This window comes from Carettochelys insculpta, chromosome 13, assembly GCF_033958435.1.
Source record: "Carettochelys insculpta isolate YL-2023 chromosome 13, ASM3395843v1, whole genome shotgun sequence".
Classification (NCBI taxonomy): Eukaryota; Metazoa; Chordata; order Testudines; family Carettochelyidae; genus Carettochelys; species Carettochelys insculpta.
Window position 1 is genome coordinate 1,318,994 of NC_134149.1, and position 17,727 is coordinate 1,336,720.

The window sequence follows — 17,727 nt, forward strand, 5'->3', positions numbered from 1 at the left end:
ATGATTAGGGCTCAGAACAGCATCTTTATTAGGGAGGCAGGAGCTATGACAAAAGAAAAAGGTTATTTTGTTGTTAGGAGTTTCCGGTGTGAATTTATAAAGTTGGTAGTTAAAGGCAAAGTGCTGGACTCTTCACTGTCCTGACTATTTACAAGAGGATTGTTTATATTAAAGTGACTTCTGTTTTTCCTCTGAAAAAAGACACTGCAGAAAATATTAGAAAGTTGGTCAGAGAAATGAGGGGTTAATTACAATACTGATACTTACTTCAATTTAATTCTTGCCTCCCTCCCAATATAATCCCTCTTCTTCTTTGAATAGTGTCTCTGTGGGTGCTTCACTGTAGGTGTGTCTGCATCCCTGTGCTGCTGATCAATGAGCTTCAGTAACAATGTCTGTTGAGCTCACATATGTGTTGTCTCCCCTTGTGCTGCACCAGGCTAGCCAGCACACGCAGGCTGACCATCCTCAGTTGTTCTTTGAGGAGCCTCCATGAGGGAGCTTCACTTTAGAAGCCAGGGCACCTCTTCATTTCTAGTCAGAGATTTGTAATAGCTCATTCGGCAGCCATCTCACACTGCTCCAACCAGTTGTCCCATGTTTGCAGCCAGCCGTCCCCCAGATCCTTTTCTATTGCTGTTGTCTTTGCTCGGAACAGCAACAGTGCCTTCAGGAAACTTTTATTTTACTCTTATTTACTCCTAATTTTACATTTTTACTTATTGTTTTCCTTCAGGGTTTTTCCTTTATTTCCTGACTTAAAAAAAAAATCCCTCCCTTCGTGCTTCTCCCCCTCCCGAACTTTGGTGGAAGCTGCCTATCAGTCTAAAGGCATTTACAATGGATTATTCTCAGCTCCTTTTTTTCAAACAGCTTCTCTGCCATGCTTGGCTCTCCAGGCTTTAAATGCCATCTAACTTGTAGGCTGTCTCTACCAATCTGAGAGCCATGCAGTTTGTCCACTGTTTAGGGGACACATAGAAGAGTCACCACTGCGCAAAAAAAAAAACAAAAAAAAACCTGCAGTCCAGTAGCACTTTAAAGACTAACAAAATAATTTATTAGGTGATCAGCTTTCGTGGGACAGACCCACTTCTTTCCTGCAAAAAAAAATTGACTGCAAGGACAAGAAAAGTAAAGTGCTCCAGCGTCTTCAACTGTGGAGTCCTCACCCAAGAAAATTCGCACGTTGCTGATGAGATCCCTGCCTGTAACTATGCAGAGCAGATCCAGAAGATCAGATAGGTCCCACAAGAAGGGCTCTGAGTCGGCCACACAGAACTTGGCTTCAACCACGAAACTGGGAAGAAATCTAATGTGGCGCAGTCCTCATAGACATTGTCACCGGCAACCTTTAAGTACAAGGTACCGAGAGGATTACCTGCATCCTGAGACCTGCTGGCACCGAAACCATGGCACCGCCAACTGATCAGTCAGCACCACAAGATCTTGCTCCATGACTGGCACTGAGGGACAGGATGCCGAGAGACCTGGCACTGAGAGACCCGGCGCCGAGGGAGCCGAAGATGAGGGAGCTGAAGATGAGGGAGCTGGTATCGAGAGCCGCTGAATCGCCTCATACAGAACCATACAAAGCTTCTGCTAAGAGTAGACAATGTAGCCCTCACACCCATTTGCCGTCTTTAACCTTCTCTCTGTATTTGCCCATCTTCTCACTAAATGTTTCTCATAGGCAAACAAAATACTCATCCTACACTGAGAGAACCTACCCAAAAGTGGAACCTTAACTTCATCCTCCATACTCCCATGGGCAAGCCCTTCAAACCTCCCATCAACCTGCTCATTCTTGCACTTGTTGCCTTTCTAGTGATGATCACATCAGCCAGGATTGTCAGAGTAGCCCACTTTATAGCACATTTCTCAAGAGCAAGGTAATCCTTCACCTATACCCTAAACTCATATCCAGAGTGGCCCTATCCTTCCAGCTCAACCACCCCATCTACTTATCTGTATTCTTTCATAAGCCATATGCAGACAACAGGGAGGTGTCCCTTCACATACTGGATGTTCATACAGCACTTGCATTCTGTGTAGAGAGAATGAGAATGTTCAGAAAATCCTCCAAATCATGGGCAGCAAGTTATATGGGCCCTTTATGCCCAGTCACCAAGAATAGTCCTGGCCCAGAGCCTGGCTCCAGCAAAGTTTGGGGTCAGGCCTCTCCCCGACCCCCACCTTCAGTTCCACCGCAGTAGCATCTCTAAAGGAAATCTGTTGCAGGAAATGTACAGAGAAGCCACTCGGAGTGACATGCACATGTTTTTAGGCATTATGTTCTAGTACAGACCTCTGCTGTGGATGCAGTAGTGGGATCCACAGTAATGCACACATTTTTGGTTCTGGCTTCCTTGCGCACACGTCCATTCTGAGTACTACTTATCAATCACCCCCTTTGGGAATACACAAAGATGAGCTTTCAAAGATAGAATGAAGATTTCTTACTGTAACTGAGTGCTCTTTGAAATGTGTGGTCCATGTTGACTCCACTACCTGTCCTCTGTTCCTTCTACTTCTGCTCTGGAATGGATTCATGGTAAGAAAAGCAAATGTGGAGGTGTTGGCAAACATTACCTCTTACACAGTCACTTAGGAGCTTTTCTACATACTCAAATCTATATAAATATAAAAATGTGCTAGTGCTAACTTGTAACCTATAGGTCCTTGCATTACTGCTAGAATTGAATAAAACTGTGGAAGATTTAGACATTAGATGTTCAGAGAATAGATAGGCTTTACTATAAGCATACAAGGTATAAATCAAACATATATGCTTATAGGCTATGCAGTCCTACCTATCTAGCTGGAAATGCTACTTGGGGTACATCCTTATTTTTTTCTGTGAGCGCTCTCAACCCACTAAAATGAGGAAGCTAGTTAAACAGAAACTAAAAGGTAGAGTAACTAAACTAAAATCCCTGGAAGCTGCATGGAAACTGTTTAAAGACACCATACTAGAGGCCCAACTTAAATGTATACCCCAAATAAAAAAACACAGTAAGAGACCTAACAAAGAACCACCATGGCTAAACAGCCATGTTAAAAAGGCAGTGAGAGAGAAAAGGGCAGCTTTTAAAAAGTGGAAGTCAAATCCTAGTGAGGAAAATAGAAAGGAACATAAACACTCCCAAATTAAGTGTCATAATGTAGTAAGAAAAGCCAAAAAAGATTTTGAGGAACAGCTAGCCAAAAATTCAAAAAACGATAGTAAAATGTTTTTTAAATACATTAGAAGCAGGAAGCCCGCTAAAAAAGCAGTGGGGCCCTTGGACGATAAAGATATAAAAGGAGCGATCAAGGAAGACAGTGCCATTGCGGAGCGATTAAATGATTTCTTTGCTTCAGTCTTCACGGCTGAGGATGTTACAGAGGTTCCTAAATCTGAGCCAGCCTTTTTAGGTGACAAATCTGAGGAACTCTCTCAGATTGAAGTGACATTAGAGGAGGTATTGGAGTTAATTGATAAGCTGAATAGTAACAAGTCTCCAGGACCAGATGGTATTCACCCAAGGGTTCTGAAAGAACTCAAATGTGAAATTGCGGAGTTATTAACAGTGGTTTGTAACCTATCCTTTAAATCTACTTTGGTACCAAATGACTGGAAGATGGCCAATATAACGCCAATATTTAAAAAAGGCTCTAGAGGAGACCCTGGCAATTATAGACCGATAAGTTTAACATCAGTACCAGGCAAATTAGTAGAAACACTAGTAAAGAATAAAATTGCAAGGCACGTAGAAGAGCACGAATTGTTGGGCAAAAGTCAGCATGGTTTCTGCAGAGGGAAGTCGTGTTTAACTAATCTATTAGAATTCTTTGAAGAGGTTAATAAACATGCGGACAAGGGGCACCCAGTGGACATAATATACCTAGATTTCCAGAAAGCCTTTGACACGGTCCCACACCAAAGGCTTTTATGTAAATTAGGCGGTCATGGGATAGGAGGAAAGATCCTTTCATGGATTGGGAATTGGTTAAAAGACAGAAAACAAAGGGTGGGAATAAATGGTAAATTTTCACAATGGAGGAGGGTAACTAGTGGTGTTCCCCAGGGGTCAGTCCTGGGACGGATCCTGTTCAACTTGTTCATCAATGATCTAGAAAATGAGGTAAGCAGTGAGGTGGCCAAGTTTGCAGATGACACCAAGTTGTTCAGGACAGTCAAAACCAAAAGGGATTGTGAAGAACTACAAAAAGATCTCAGCAAACTGAGTGATTGGGCAGCAAAATGGCAAATGAAATTTAATGTGGGTAAGTGTAAGGTAATGCACGTTGGAAAAAATAACCCAAATTACACGTACTACGTGATGGGGTCAAATTTAGCTACGACAGATCAGGAAAGGGATCTTGGAGTTATAGTGGATAGTTCTCTGAAGACATCCACGCAGTGTGCAGCGGCAGTTAGTAAGGCAAATAGGATGTTAGGAATTATTAAAAAAGGGATCGATAATAAGACAAAAGATATCCTACTTCCCCTATATAAAACTATGGTACGCCCACATCTTGAGTACTGCGTGCAGATGTGGTCTCCTCACCTGAAAAAAGATATATTGGCATTAGAAAAGGTTCAGAAAAGGGCGACTAAGATGATTAGGGGCTTGGAACGGGTCCCATATGGGGAGAGGCTAGAGAGACTGGGACTTTTCAGTTTGGAAAAGAGGCGATTGAGGGGCGATATGATAGAGGTATATAAAATCATGAATGGTGTGGAGCAAGTGAATATAGAAAAATTATTTACCTTTTCCCATAATACAAGAACTAGGGGACACCAAATGAAATTGATGGGTAGTAGGTTCAAAACTAATAAAAAGAAATTTTTCTTCACACAGCGCACAGTCAACCTGTGGAACTCCTTGCCCGAGGAGGCTGTGAAGGCCAGGACTCTATTAGGGTTTAAAAAAGAGCTTGATAAATTTTTGCAGGTTAGGTCCATAAATGGCTGTTAGCCAGGGATAAAGTATGGTGCCCTGGCCTTCAGAACAAGGGCAGGAGATAAATCACTTGATCATTGTCTTCTGTTCTCCTTCTCTGGGGCACCGTCGGCAGATGGGATGCTGGGCTGGATGTACCTTTGGTCTGACCCAGTCTGGCCATTCTTATGTTCTTATGTTCTTAAATATATCAGACCAAACCTGTGAGTAGTGCTCCACATGCTGAATTACTGTGATTTTTCTAAGTGCCATTGTGTGTTGTAGTTACTATTGGGTATAGGAAACAGAAATGTTTTGCTCAGGGAAGTCTTCTTATCTGTCAAATGATGATTCTGCAGCACATCAGAAGCTTGGTGATTCTTTCACAAAAGGGCGTATGACCCTGGATCTGAGGACCCATGAGGCTCACTGGTTTAGAAAAATAGGTAAGTAGCACTGCCAGTAAATATGTAAACAGGAGGAGGAAAGGGCAACGGGTTGGGAATAAAAACCTGTGGGGGAAGAACTAACTCTTGAGGATCTCTGAATCTTCCTGCAGTAAAGTTTGTGGAATAAATGTCTAAGTTCTTGTTTAGGGAAGGCATGACGTAGGGAAGAGGGTAACATGCAGGTCAGAATCTACAAATCGCTGTAGAAGCTGAGCACCTGATTGGGCCAATTAGCAGAGGCGGCAGGTTTACAAAAATGTTGATGGTGCCAAATGCTCAGACCTGGCGCCCCTCTTCAGATTGTCCCCCCACCCTCCTAAGGCTCTGCGAGGGGGTTTAGATGGGGGATGGGTGTGGGTCTGTGAGGGAATTTGGGGATTGGGTGCAGGCTCTTGGAGGAAATGAGGGTGCAGGTGGGAGTCTGGGACTGTAAGCTGAGTGCTTATGTAGCCACTCAGGAGAAAGTCAAATGCTGCCCAGGTTATTAGCCAACCCACACCTACAGGCTTTGTTGTTGTTGTTTCTGCTGGTGGTGCACATTTGCACATACCACAGTGTTCATTAAATTTATTCCACACACAGGGCAAAAAATTCACATGTGGATGGAAGAGATTAGAGGGAACGTTGGTCTGAGGTGCAGGCTCTGGGTGGGAATGTGGATGTTGGCTCTGGCCTGGGGCAGTGGGTGGGTGTTCTAGGTGCAGCCTCTGGGAGAGAGTTTGGGGGCTGGAGGGAGAGCTGGGGAGAGGGCACAGGCTCTGGAGGGAGTGGCGTGCACTTGGGAGAGGGAAGTGGATGGAGGTTGCCATGTTTTCTTGGGGGCATATCTCTCTGGAAATGGCTCCTGGGAAGGTGGGGGGTCTCTGGCCACTGCTGCTCCCACGTGTGCCTCTGACTTCACTGCTACACCGCGCATACCCTCATGCATCCTCCAGCTGTGCTTGCCACACCTAGCAATTAAATGCCTCAGGGCCCCACCAGCAGCACATCGGGGTTAGAGCAGTTTTCAGCTGCTCGCTCACCCCAGCTGCCTTTCTGTAGCAGGGGAAGGAATCTCCATGCCATGCTCTGCTCCTTGTCTTATCCAAGTTCCCCCCATGGGGTCTGCTCCCTACACCCATCTCTCCCTCCCTGCACACCTCTGGCCTAGCTGCCTATGTCCTATCCCAGCCCTTCTGCCCCGAGGGGTCTGCTTCTCATATTAATCTCCCCTGCCCTGCTGCACCCTTTAGCCTGGCTGCCCAAATCCTAGCAGCTCCCCATCATGGTCTGCCTCCCATTCCCTTCTCCCCCTCCCTGTGTGCACCTCGTAGCATGGCTTCCCACATCCTACCAAAGACTCACCTACCACGGGATGTGGCCCCATCGCCCATCTCCCTCTCTCTCTGCTGCACTCTTCTGGCCCAGCTGCCCGCATCCTACCCCAACCCATCCCTGTGGGGTCTGCCCCCAACACCCAAGATGACCCTCAGTGTGGCCTCACACTATGGGTAGGAGATGGGGCTGCTCCTGGCCCAGCACGGGCCAGGGGTGATGCCTGGAGGTGGGGTAGGGGGCTGGTATCAAGCTGCCCCTTACTGTAGCCTCACATGGGGTGGGGATTGGGCAGCCGCTTGCCTGGCATGGGGCAGGTTGGTGGCTGGGAGGGCTCCACTAGTCACCCAAGAAGCCCCCTAAGGTAGCAGCTGGTTAGGTGTGGGTTCTCTCCTTTCTTGCTCCACAGGAAGCTCCCCTCCTGTTGTCACCTGTGGAGGGTCTGAGGGAGGGGGAAGGAGAGGGCTCCTGGTAATGTTCCACCCTCTTCCCCTCCTCCTGCCTGTCCACACTACAGCAATCGGAGCCACCCACTGTGAGCTGCTGCCTCTGGCACTGTTCTTGTTTGCAGCTGGTTTGCAGCTTTCAGACTCTCCAGGTTCAGAGTTAATAGCTGCCCTCAGGCAGGGGAGAGACCTGGCTGCAGACATTGCTGGAGCCTAGCCTCTGTCCCTGATCATACGAGGTACTTGGGCACATTGGGCCCGTATAACTTGCTGCCTGTGCCAATTAGATACATTCTTCAGTGATGGGAATGCCAAGGGTGAAAGTAACTTATGTTTCTTACTGGTACTGTGGTATTGCAGCTCCAAAGGGTGGGGGGTTGTGACAGGACAGTACCAAGTGTAGGATGGAGTGCCAGGGGGCTAAAGGCAGGGGGCTGGCATGTCAGGGTGTGTGAGGGGAGGATCTTAGGGCAGGGAGCTGGGGTGTGTGTCATGGGCTTAGGGTAGGGCTTGGGGATATTGAGGTGGGTGGGGGCAGAAGTCAGGACAGGGGTTTGGGATGGTACATCTGGGCACACTGGCTTACTTTTACCTTAAGGGAATTCCACAGCTATCTAGCTAGAGGGATAGATTGCTGATTAATCTTTATGGGAGTGGTTGGCTTCCTTCTCTTCTGAATGTACTTGTTACGATAGAGACCATATGCAAAGCAGTCTGAATTTACTGCTTTCTGTGGCTCTGGGGATGATACTGGATACTTTCCGTCAGATTCTGTGTAAATCTGAAGTAAATCCATCAAAGTTAAAGGAATTATTCTGATTCCATATTGGAGTAATTTAGATCAGAACCTAGGTCTTCCACATTCAACTTGGTGTGAATGGATTAAATTGCAGAACGTTTAGTTATTGAAATAATGGATTTGAAATCATGAATAATCTATTAATTGCAACTATGGACAGTATTTTCTGCTGTTGTTAAGTGAGCTCTTTGTTTAAAATTTACTACTTGGCCTGAAATACCTGTCACCTGTCCTGTCTTATTGATTTTATGAGCTTGGAACCTGGCTGTGCATTTCGAGAACTACCCAAGAACAATGAGAGATTTCTTTGTACTGTCATTTAAGGTATGTGCTCTTGGTAGTATTGTCTGTGATGTGACAGATGATGTAGTGCAGCTGGTTACAAGCTCCAAACAAATATATCAGATGTTTCCATAGAGATCTTTACTTGAGTACTGTTGGGGTTAAATGCTTTGGTCCTGCTGAAGAAAACTGGTATCAGATTTCAGAATTATAGTTGTGCTTTATGTTATGTGGTTTAAAAAACAGGATTAAAATTATTTTAATTAAATGGACATTTTGAACAGTACGTGATTTTTGAGATTTGGCCTCTATTCCACTGATGCAAATCTATTGCATAGAAAACTCTTCTCCATCTCCTCAGCATGCAGCTCTCCCATTAAAATTACACTTTATATGCATGCTAAATGAGAGGGGACCCCAAATTTTTAGATCACCGAGGTTGTAAGTAATCTTCTGTTTTAATTAATACACATTATCTACCCTGAGTGGTTACTAAGAACCTATTTGTTAGTATTCAACTATCTTCCATTCAGAAGCATATTCAAGTACTTATCAATTATATACTCATACCTCAGTAAATAAACTTTTAATAATCTGTTCTTCAAGTAGTGTCCCTGGGAGTGTGCTTTTTGGTGAGGGCGTGTGTCTGTTTGGCCACATTAGCAAAACTCCACCCATGCGTTGTGGATCCTGAGCTTCTAGGAAGTATTGTATGCTTCAGAGGCTCACTGTGACTCTTCCCACTGCCGCTTACCTGTTTCTAGGGGGTCAGGGTCACAGCTTACTGAGTCATTCTTGTCAATGGCAAGAGTCAAAGGATTGTGGTGAAACCTCTCCTTAATCCCGCCCTCCCTTCTTTCCAGGAGCAGACTTTGTATGGTGTGGGGAGGATTGGGCGGAAACCTGGGCCTGCCCATTACTTGGGGTTTCTGGCCCAGGGACCCTAGGTAGCGGCAACAGACAGTGGTTTTCCTCTAGTCCCAGTACAGCAGTCTTTTCCATTGGCCACTTCCTCTTACACTCCCTTAGTACCTTCTCCCTGGTATCTAATGAATATTCACTTTTTAGCACAAGCACTCTTTCCTCAGATCTCCAGCAATGCACTTCCTCTTCTCAATACCTCACTCTTCTTTCATCTCCCACCTGAGGGGAGACTGTAGCCCAGAAGACTTTAATTGGCTGCAGTTGCCTGATTAGCCTGCTGTTTCAGGCTAGCTCTTAATTATCCTCAGGTGCCTGCCTGCCTTGATGGTGTGGCAGCAGTCTCTGGCAGTTTATTTAGGAAACAAAAAAAATTTACCCAGCGCCCAGTATGTCTGCCCTTTACCAAACTACTATGTGGTGGGCTTGCGCACACCCACATTCTTGCAAACTACTATACTAGACTATACATATCCTATACTGTACTATACAAACTACTCCCACATTCTCAGTCCCCAATAGGACCAAATTATTGCAGCCAGCTGCGCTGGGTTTGTCAGACCACACATGCACATTATAATTTCTTATGCCCCATTCTTAGGCTTATATAGGGTTGCCTCGATGACCCATCCTCATTTTCTTCTTAACTGTTTCTGCTTGAGATGGAGAATTCGTGTGTCTGACTTTGGAAGTCTCTTAGCCTCGTTGCCCTTTTTATAGTTTTGTCTTCAGTTATTTTCCTTTCCTTTTTATTTAGCACTTTAGGGAAACTTTCTCTTGCTTCCTTTTCCTTTTGGGAGCAGGGGGGACATTTCCCTGTTACACACTGATGTCCTGGGATATGCTGGGCCAGGGGTTGGCAACCTGTGGCTTCGGAACCACATGCAGCTATTTAAGGAGTCACTTGCAGCTCTGAGTGCTGCCATCGTTGACTCCGCTTGTGGCTCCAGAGGCTATTGCTGCTTAAAGAATGCACAGAGTTTAAATGGGATTTAGTTGTTTTATATAAGCAGTGGCAGCTTCTGGAGCTGCTGAGCAGTCAGACATGGTAGTGCGGAAACTGGCAGGGTAGGGAGCCCTGGAAAAGGAAGCTGGCAGGACAGGGAGCACCCACCCCAGCCTCCGACTCCAAGAGGGGGAAGTCAGCCTGCAAAGAAGAGCTCAGGGAAGGGAAGGCTGAGCCTGCCCCTGCTGGAGCTGTGCAGCTGTTCAGAGAAGGAGGCAGCAGGCGGGAGCAGGGGCAGCACTCGAAGGTCATTGACTGAGACAGGTAAATCCTGGGCATGGGGTGGGTGGGTTTGGGTCTGAGAGGGGTTAAGCCTTGGGATTTGGGGGGCATATTTGGGGGCTGAGGCAGGTAAAGCCTGGAGATGAGAGAACTTAACTTTCTAGAGTTCTTGATTCTAAGAAATAGTGAAAGGGAGAAGAGCAAAAAAGCAACAATGGATTTCAGAAAAGGAAAGTTTGGTAAACTCAGAGAGCTGGTAGGTAAGGCCCCAAGGGAAGCAAGGTTAAAAGAAAAAAACAGCTGAGGAGAGTTGGCAGTTTTTCCAAAGGGACGTTATTAAGGGCCCAAAAGCAAACTATACTGCTGCATAGGAAATCTAGAAAGTATGGTAAAAGACCACCTTGGCTTAGCCAGGAGATCTTACATGATCTCAAAATCAAAAAGGAGTAGTATAAAAAGTGGAAAATAGGAGAAATTACAAAAGATGAAGCTAAGCAAAGAATACATGTATGCAGGGTCAAGATTAGAAAGGCCAAGGCGCAGAACAAGCTCAAATTAGCTAGAGACATAAAGGTTTACGAGAAGTCATTCTATAAATATATTAGAAGCAAAACAAAAATCAGTCAAGGAACACTTTAAAGACTAGCAAAATAGTTTATTAGGTGAGCTTTCGTGGGAGAGACCCACTTCTTCAGACCATAGCCAGACCAGAACAGACTCAATATTTAAGGCACAGAGAACCAAAAACAGTAAGCAAGGAGGACAAATCAGAAAAAGATAGTCAAGGTGAGCAAATCAGAGAGTGGAGGGGTGGGGGGGGAAGGTCAAGAATTAGATTGAGCCAAGTATGCAGACGAGCCCCTATAGTGACTCAGAAAGTTCCCATCACGATTTAAACCATTGCATGTTGAATAGTAACAAAGAAGAAGTCGTGCTAGTCTATACACTATCAAAACAAAAAGCAGTCAAGTAGCACTTTAAAGACTAGCAAAATGGTTTATTAGGTGAGCTTTTGTGGGACAGACCCACTTCTTCAGACCGTAGCCAGACCAGAAGAAGAAGTGGGTCTGTCCCACGAAAGCTCACCTAATAAACTATTTTGCTAGTCTTTAAAGTGCTACTTGACTGCTTTTTGTTTCTATCTTTCTTTGGAAGTTTATCTAAGAAGACAGTGGTTTTGGTTGCTTTCATCTCGGATTGTATGGAGAGAGAAATAGATTTTCTATGGCAGATTCTCCATTTAGAGTACTTTTCCAGGACAAAATTTAATTATGTCCACACTTTAAATTTTTCCTCAATGTGTCATATAATTTTTGTATCAACCAGTTGATTCACCTTGTGTTTTTTTCTTTTGTACTCTTTCAATTGAGAGAGGATGCAGTTTTGCACTCTTTGAATGTGTGGAGGGTGGTGGCCTTTTATGTGGACAAAGCTAAATCATTTAGAAAATCACCAAGACCTGTGGTGTCCAACAGGCTAACCACTAGCCACGTGTGGCTATTTGGCTGGTTGAGTGTGGCTAGTTGGCTTGAACAGTAAATATATTTTCAGAATAATGTGTCTAGTTCCCTATAGCAGTAGGCACTAGCTACTGGCTACTGCTTCAGAACTGGTTGGAGCCCACAGACCTGGACTGTTTGTGACTATTGCAGACAGTTACAAAGATTTGGTGATTTCCACCCAGAGATTCTAAGTGGATATCTTACTGTATCATATTGTGTTATAATTCTTCAGATATACAGTGTCCTTCTAGGGTGTTGGCCTGTTCCACAAGAACACTATCTGTTTCTATGTATCACTCAACAACGTTCCTATTCTGGACATTTTTAAGGCTGCTACTTGGTTTTACGTACATAGCTTTTTCAAGCATTACACAGTGGGTTTAGTCTTCTAGATCATATGTTGCTGTTGGAAGTTCTGTATTGTCTTCAGTCTTGACTTGGTTCTGAAGCTCAACTCCCCAGCTGGGGTTACTGCTCAGTAATCACCTTGGTAATCCCGTAGAGGCCCGACTGAAAAGAGAGGTTCTTCTACGAGTGTCCCCGTGGGTGCTCCAGAATAGGTGTCGGGCTCGCCCCGGCGCCGCAGATCAGAAACTTTCCAGCAGTTTCTCCCGGACCACGCATGCACCGGCGCACGCCACTCCCTTCCTCGTCCCCGGCCACGTGCGCGATCCGGTCCCCGCCAGTTCCTTCTCAACCGCCATCGGCTGCAGACGGAATCTGCTCAGGCTACGGCCAGAGTCAGCTTAGTTAGAGTTTTTTTTAGTGTAAACTGTTGTTTTTTTCTTGCAAAAAAAAAAAAAAAAAGGAGAAAAAGAAGAAATATATAAAGATTTAGTAAAGAGAGAGAGGAGCGGAGAAGACGTGGGGACGTGAAGGCGAGTAGGCCTCCGGCCGCGGCGGGCTGCAGTCCGCGAAAGGGGAACAGGCATAAATCTAGTGCTAAGTACCCTATTAGCAACTCAAAGACTCACCGCGATGTCCTCTTCAGGATCCAAAAAGTGGGAGTCCTGCCACGAAGCTATGCCGGCCTCCGATGGGCACAGTCAATGCATTAGGTGCCTGGGGGAATCACACGTTACCCAGAAGTGTTCCCATTGTGCAAAGCTCATAGCCAGGGCCAGAAAAGACAGAGAAATGCGGCTGAAAACGCTGTTGTTTGATAAGGCCCTCCAGCCCGATGTGCCGGAGAGGCCTCAATCGGAGGGACCCCCTGGGCTCCATAAAAGGAAGGCGGCTCCCCTCACTCCCTTGGTGCAGAAACGGAGGAAGCTCTCTCCAGTCCGATCCCTGCCGGCGGTCACAGCGAGCGGGACGGGCGTAGCACACAGCCCCCAGCCGCAGATCCAAACAAGCGGCAGTGCAGCAGCGCATGTGGCAGAGGCTGAGCCTCCGATGACTAAACAGCCGGCACGCGCAGCTCTCAGAGCGGCGGCCAGGCAAGCGGCACCGCCACAAGCAGCACCAACCCCCGCGGCGCCGGCGGTGCAGGGCCAACAGGCACCGGAGGACGTTATCCGCGTGGCACCACAGCTGAGCGTGCTGAGCGCGGCGCCGACAGCGGGGCCGAGATCCCCGGCACGGGAGGGGGCGGTGCCAGCCCCTCAGGGGAGGGGTAAGGCGAGAGCAAAAACCCGGCACCGCAGCCCTTCTCCGGACAGGGCTGCAATGCTAGTCTCAACAAGCCCTCCCCTTATGCTGCGCACGCCACCCAGAAGACATTGGTCTCCTCCAGCCTACCCAGAGCCGCCTCCTCCGTTCCTCCAACCAGCATCACCACGGCTTGGGCCACCTTCGCCTTTTCTGGGATTGGATCCCTTGGAGTACTATCACAAACCAGTTTCACCACTGTCTGAATCATCGCGGAGATCTCGCTCTCCCAGACACCGGGGTACACACCCCGAGAGTGGTCCAGGTCTCCATCCCAGGAACCGTGCCCGTGCTGCCATGGTCGCTCTTACCATGCTGGGCACAGACACCCCAGGCATACATCTAGGGGCAGGTCCCCCTTGACCGTCCAATACCCCCGCGGACACTCTCGGACGGGGATGGAAACACAGTTGTCTCAAGGGGAGTTGATTTTGGAACCCCGAGACTTTCCTTCACAAGCCTCTAGCGAGCGGGCGTACCATCGACCACAAGAACCTGAGAGTTCGAGGGAGGCCTACCCTAGTGGTTCCTCCTTTTCCCCCCCCGATGAGGCTACAGCCCCTGGGGATGTTGCTCCACCGGACGACCTCAAACAGTTTCAGGAGCTGTTTAAAAGGGTGGCTTTCACGCAAGGCATCCAAACAGCAGAGGTACAGGAGAAGCATCACAAACTACTCAAAAATCTGAGACTCCCGGCTTCATCCAAAATCGCTATCCCGCTCGACGAAGCTATCATGGAGTCGGCCACCACCATATGGCAGACCCCGGCTTCCGCTCCACCTACAAACAAGAGAGCGGATAAGAAATACTTCGTCCCGGCGAAGGGCATGGAGTTCCTTTTTAGTCACCCACAACCAAATTCATTGGTGGTAGAATCGTCTCAGCAGAGATCAAAGACTTCCCAGTACAAAGCGGGGGGTACGGACAGAGATGCCAAGAAGCTAGAGCTGTTCGGCAGAAAGGTATACTCCTCCTCCACCCTGCTGTTGAGAGTGGCAAATTATGCAGCACATCTAACGAACCATAATTTCGACAATTACTCCAGGCTTACTTCTCTCATGGATTCACTTCCGGAAGATAAGAAGCCGGTGCTGAAGGCGATTGTGCAAGAGGGCTATGCAGCTTCGAGGACGGGAGTCCAGATCGCCCTGGACGTGGCAGATGCGGCAGCATGCTCAACAGCTACAGCAGTGGTCAAGCTCAGGGAATCCTGGCTTCAGACATCGGGTATCCCGAGGGATCTGCAGGCGAAGATTGTTGATCCTCCCCTTTGACACGCAGAAGTTGTTTGCAGATTCAGCCGATTCGGTCCTTCACTCCAGTAAGGACTCAAGAGCTACACTCAGAACCCTGGGTATTTATACCCCTCCATACAGGAAGAAAAAGTATTACCCTCAACAAAGACGATACCCGTACCAACCACAGCGTGCTCAGTACCAACGGGGCTACGACCAAGGGCGACATCAACAGCAGCAACAGTATAGAACTCCTAGGTGACGTTCCCAACAAAGCCGTGCATCCTCAGGGCAGGCCCAAAGGCAACAAGTTTGACGGGCAGGTCGAGGGCTGCACTATTACTACCATCGCGCAATGCCATCCCCAGCTAATGTTCCATCATCGCCTCTGACCGTTCCACCCCCAATGGCAAAAGATCACCACAGACAAATGGGTACTGGAGATCATAGCTACGGGTTACGCGATCCCCTTCCAGTCGCTCCCATCGCCGAAACCTCCGCCTAGGCCCCACCTCCGGGTTGCTTCCCACGAGGCGAGACTCAAACAGGAGGTGGACCACCTTATGTTCATAGGGGCGGTGGAAAGAGTGCCGGAGCGATTCCAGGGGAAAGGTTTTTATTCACGATACTTCCTTACAGAGAAGAAAATAGGAGGCTGGAGGCCCATCTTAGATCTTTGGGGCCTCAACCGGTACTTGCGCAAACAACGTTTTCAGATGATCACAGTCGCCTCTATACTCACGGCACTGGACGATGGAGATTGGTTTGCAGCCCTCGACTTAAAAGATGCGTATTTTCATATAGCAATCCACCTGGCACACAGACGCTTTCTCTGCTTTATGGTCGGCAAGGAGCATTTCCAATACAAGGTTCTTCCGTTTGGCCTCTCCTCGGCCCCCAGAATCTTTACCAAAACCCTGGCAGTGGTGTCAGCCTACCTGCACGGACAAGGGGTATTTATATTCCCATATCTGGACGACTGTCTACTGAAAGGGGCCTCGAAGGCAGAGGTCCTACGCATGATATGCGTAACAGCAGACACTTTTTCTTTGCTGGGCCTGGTCATCAACCTCGCGAAGTCCAAGACCGACCCCACACAAGACATAGAGTTCATAGGGGCACGTATAAACTCTGTTACAGCAAGGGTCTATCTACCCGACTCCCGCTTTCGCGCTATCAGTTCGCTGGTGCAAGTCATTACATTCAGCCCCACAGTGCTGGTCTTAATGTGCTTGCAGCTGCTAGGCCACATGGCAGCGGCAACGTTTGTGGTGCAGAACGCCAGATTGCATATGCGCAGCCTGCAACATTGGCTGGCGAGCGTCTACAAGCCGGCATCCACAATGTCCGCAGGGTGGTGTCGCCCATGACAGAGGTGCACAGATCCCTGCAGTGGTGGGTAAACCCCAAGAACATGCTGACAGGGGTACCCTTTCACCAACCACAAATCTCTATTTTTCTTACTGCAGACGCTTCCCACATAGGATGGGGAGCTCACATCGGCAACAAAGTGACGCAAGGACTATGGTCCCCTATGGAACAGTCACTGCACATAAATATACTGGAGCTCAGAGCAGTGTTCAACGCCTGCAAACACTTTCGAGACCACATTCAAAGTATTCGGGATCAATACAGACAATACCTCCACCATGTTTTATATAAATCGACAAGGAGGAGCTCAATCCCGTGCCCTATGTGCGGAAGCAGTCCAGCTGTGGAACTGGTGTATCGCCAACAATATAACGTTGAAAGCCTCGTATTTGCTGGGCGCTCACAACGTGAAAGCAGACCAGCTGAGCAGGCGCTTTGCACTCACGCACGAATGGCAGATCCATTCCGATCTGCTACGACCGATCTTTCACACATGGGGGTTTCCTCAGATAGATCTGTTTGCCACTCAGCACAACAAGAAGTGCCCCCAGTACTGCTCCAGGGCAGGATTGGGGCGGGGGTCCCCGGGGGACGCATTCGCGATTTCATGGAAGGGCCCCCTACTTTACGCGTTTCCCCCTGCAGTGCTCATCCACAAGGTCTTGCAGAAAGCCAGAAGGGAGAGAGCCTGCATGATTCTAGTAGTCCCAACGTGGGATTGACAGCAATGGTTCCCCTTGCTTCTGCGCATGTCGGACCGCCCACTGCTTCCCCTTCCGGTGGCGCCAGACCTACTCACGCAGGCCCAGGGGTCCATAGTGCACCCACACCCTCAAGGCCTGCGCCTACAAGCATGGCTAATCCATGGCTCAGCTCCCTAGAGAGCACATGTACAGAGGGAGTATAGCAAGTCCTGGAGAGTAGCCGAAGGACCTCCACCAGGAAGACCTACAAGCAGAAATGGTCTCGATTTACTGCATGGTGTTCTGCCAAGCAGTTAGCTCCCCTTGATGTTCCTATACCTGTAATACTAGAATACTTACTGGACCTCAAGAAGGGCGGGCTTTCCCTATCCTCGCTAAAGTTCCACCTCGCCGCTATATCTGCTTTTCGGCATGAGGAGGAGGGGCCCACGCTATTTGCCCATCCTATTGTTACCAGGTTCCTGAAGGGGCTGGTAAACCTGTACCCCCCTCGGAAACTGCTTCCACCATCATGGAACTTGGACCTGGTGCTCAGCGCGCTAACGGGCCCACCTTTTGAACCATTAGCCACAGTTCCCCTACGTCTCCATATGATAAAAACAACCTTCCTCCTTGCAATCACGTCAGCTCGCAGGGTGAGCGAGCTGGCAGCAGTCATGGCAACGCTGCCCTGCACAGTATTCTCAAAGGAGGTGGTAACCTTACGGCTGCACCCGGCCTTTGTTCCAAAAGTTTCTTCTGAGTTCCACCTTAACGGACCTATAGTTTTACCCTCGTTTTACCCGAAGCCTCACAGCTCCGGCAAGGAGGCACTCCTGCATCTCCTGGACGTGAGGAGGGCATTGGCCTTCTACATAGACAGAACTAAGTCCTTCCGGAAAACGGACAGACTTCTAGT

The 17,727-nt window shown here is 48.0% G+C and overlaps 1 protein-coding gene across 1 annotated transcript in view; it reads left to right on the forward strand.

Moving 5' to 3' along the window:
• The window catches only part of LOC142020235 (testis-expressed protein 11-like), a 104,966-nt gene that overhangs the window by 53,006 nt on the left and 34,233 nt on the right, over positions 1-17,727 (forward strand). The window contains exons 7-8 of the mRNA XM_075007918.1: positions 5,288-5,374; positions 8,190-8,260. Of these exons, the coding sequence (XP_074864019.1) occupies positions 5,288-5,374; positions 8,190-8,260 (158 nt within the window). The remainder of the gene's footprint in view (positions 1-5,287; positions 5,375-8,189; positions 8,261-17,727) is intronic.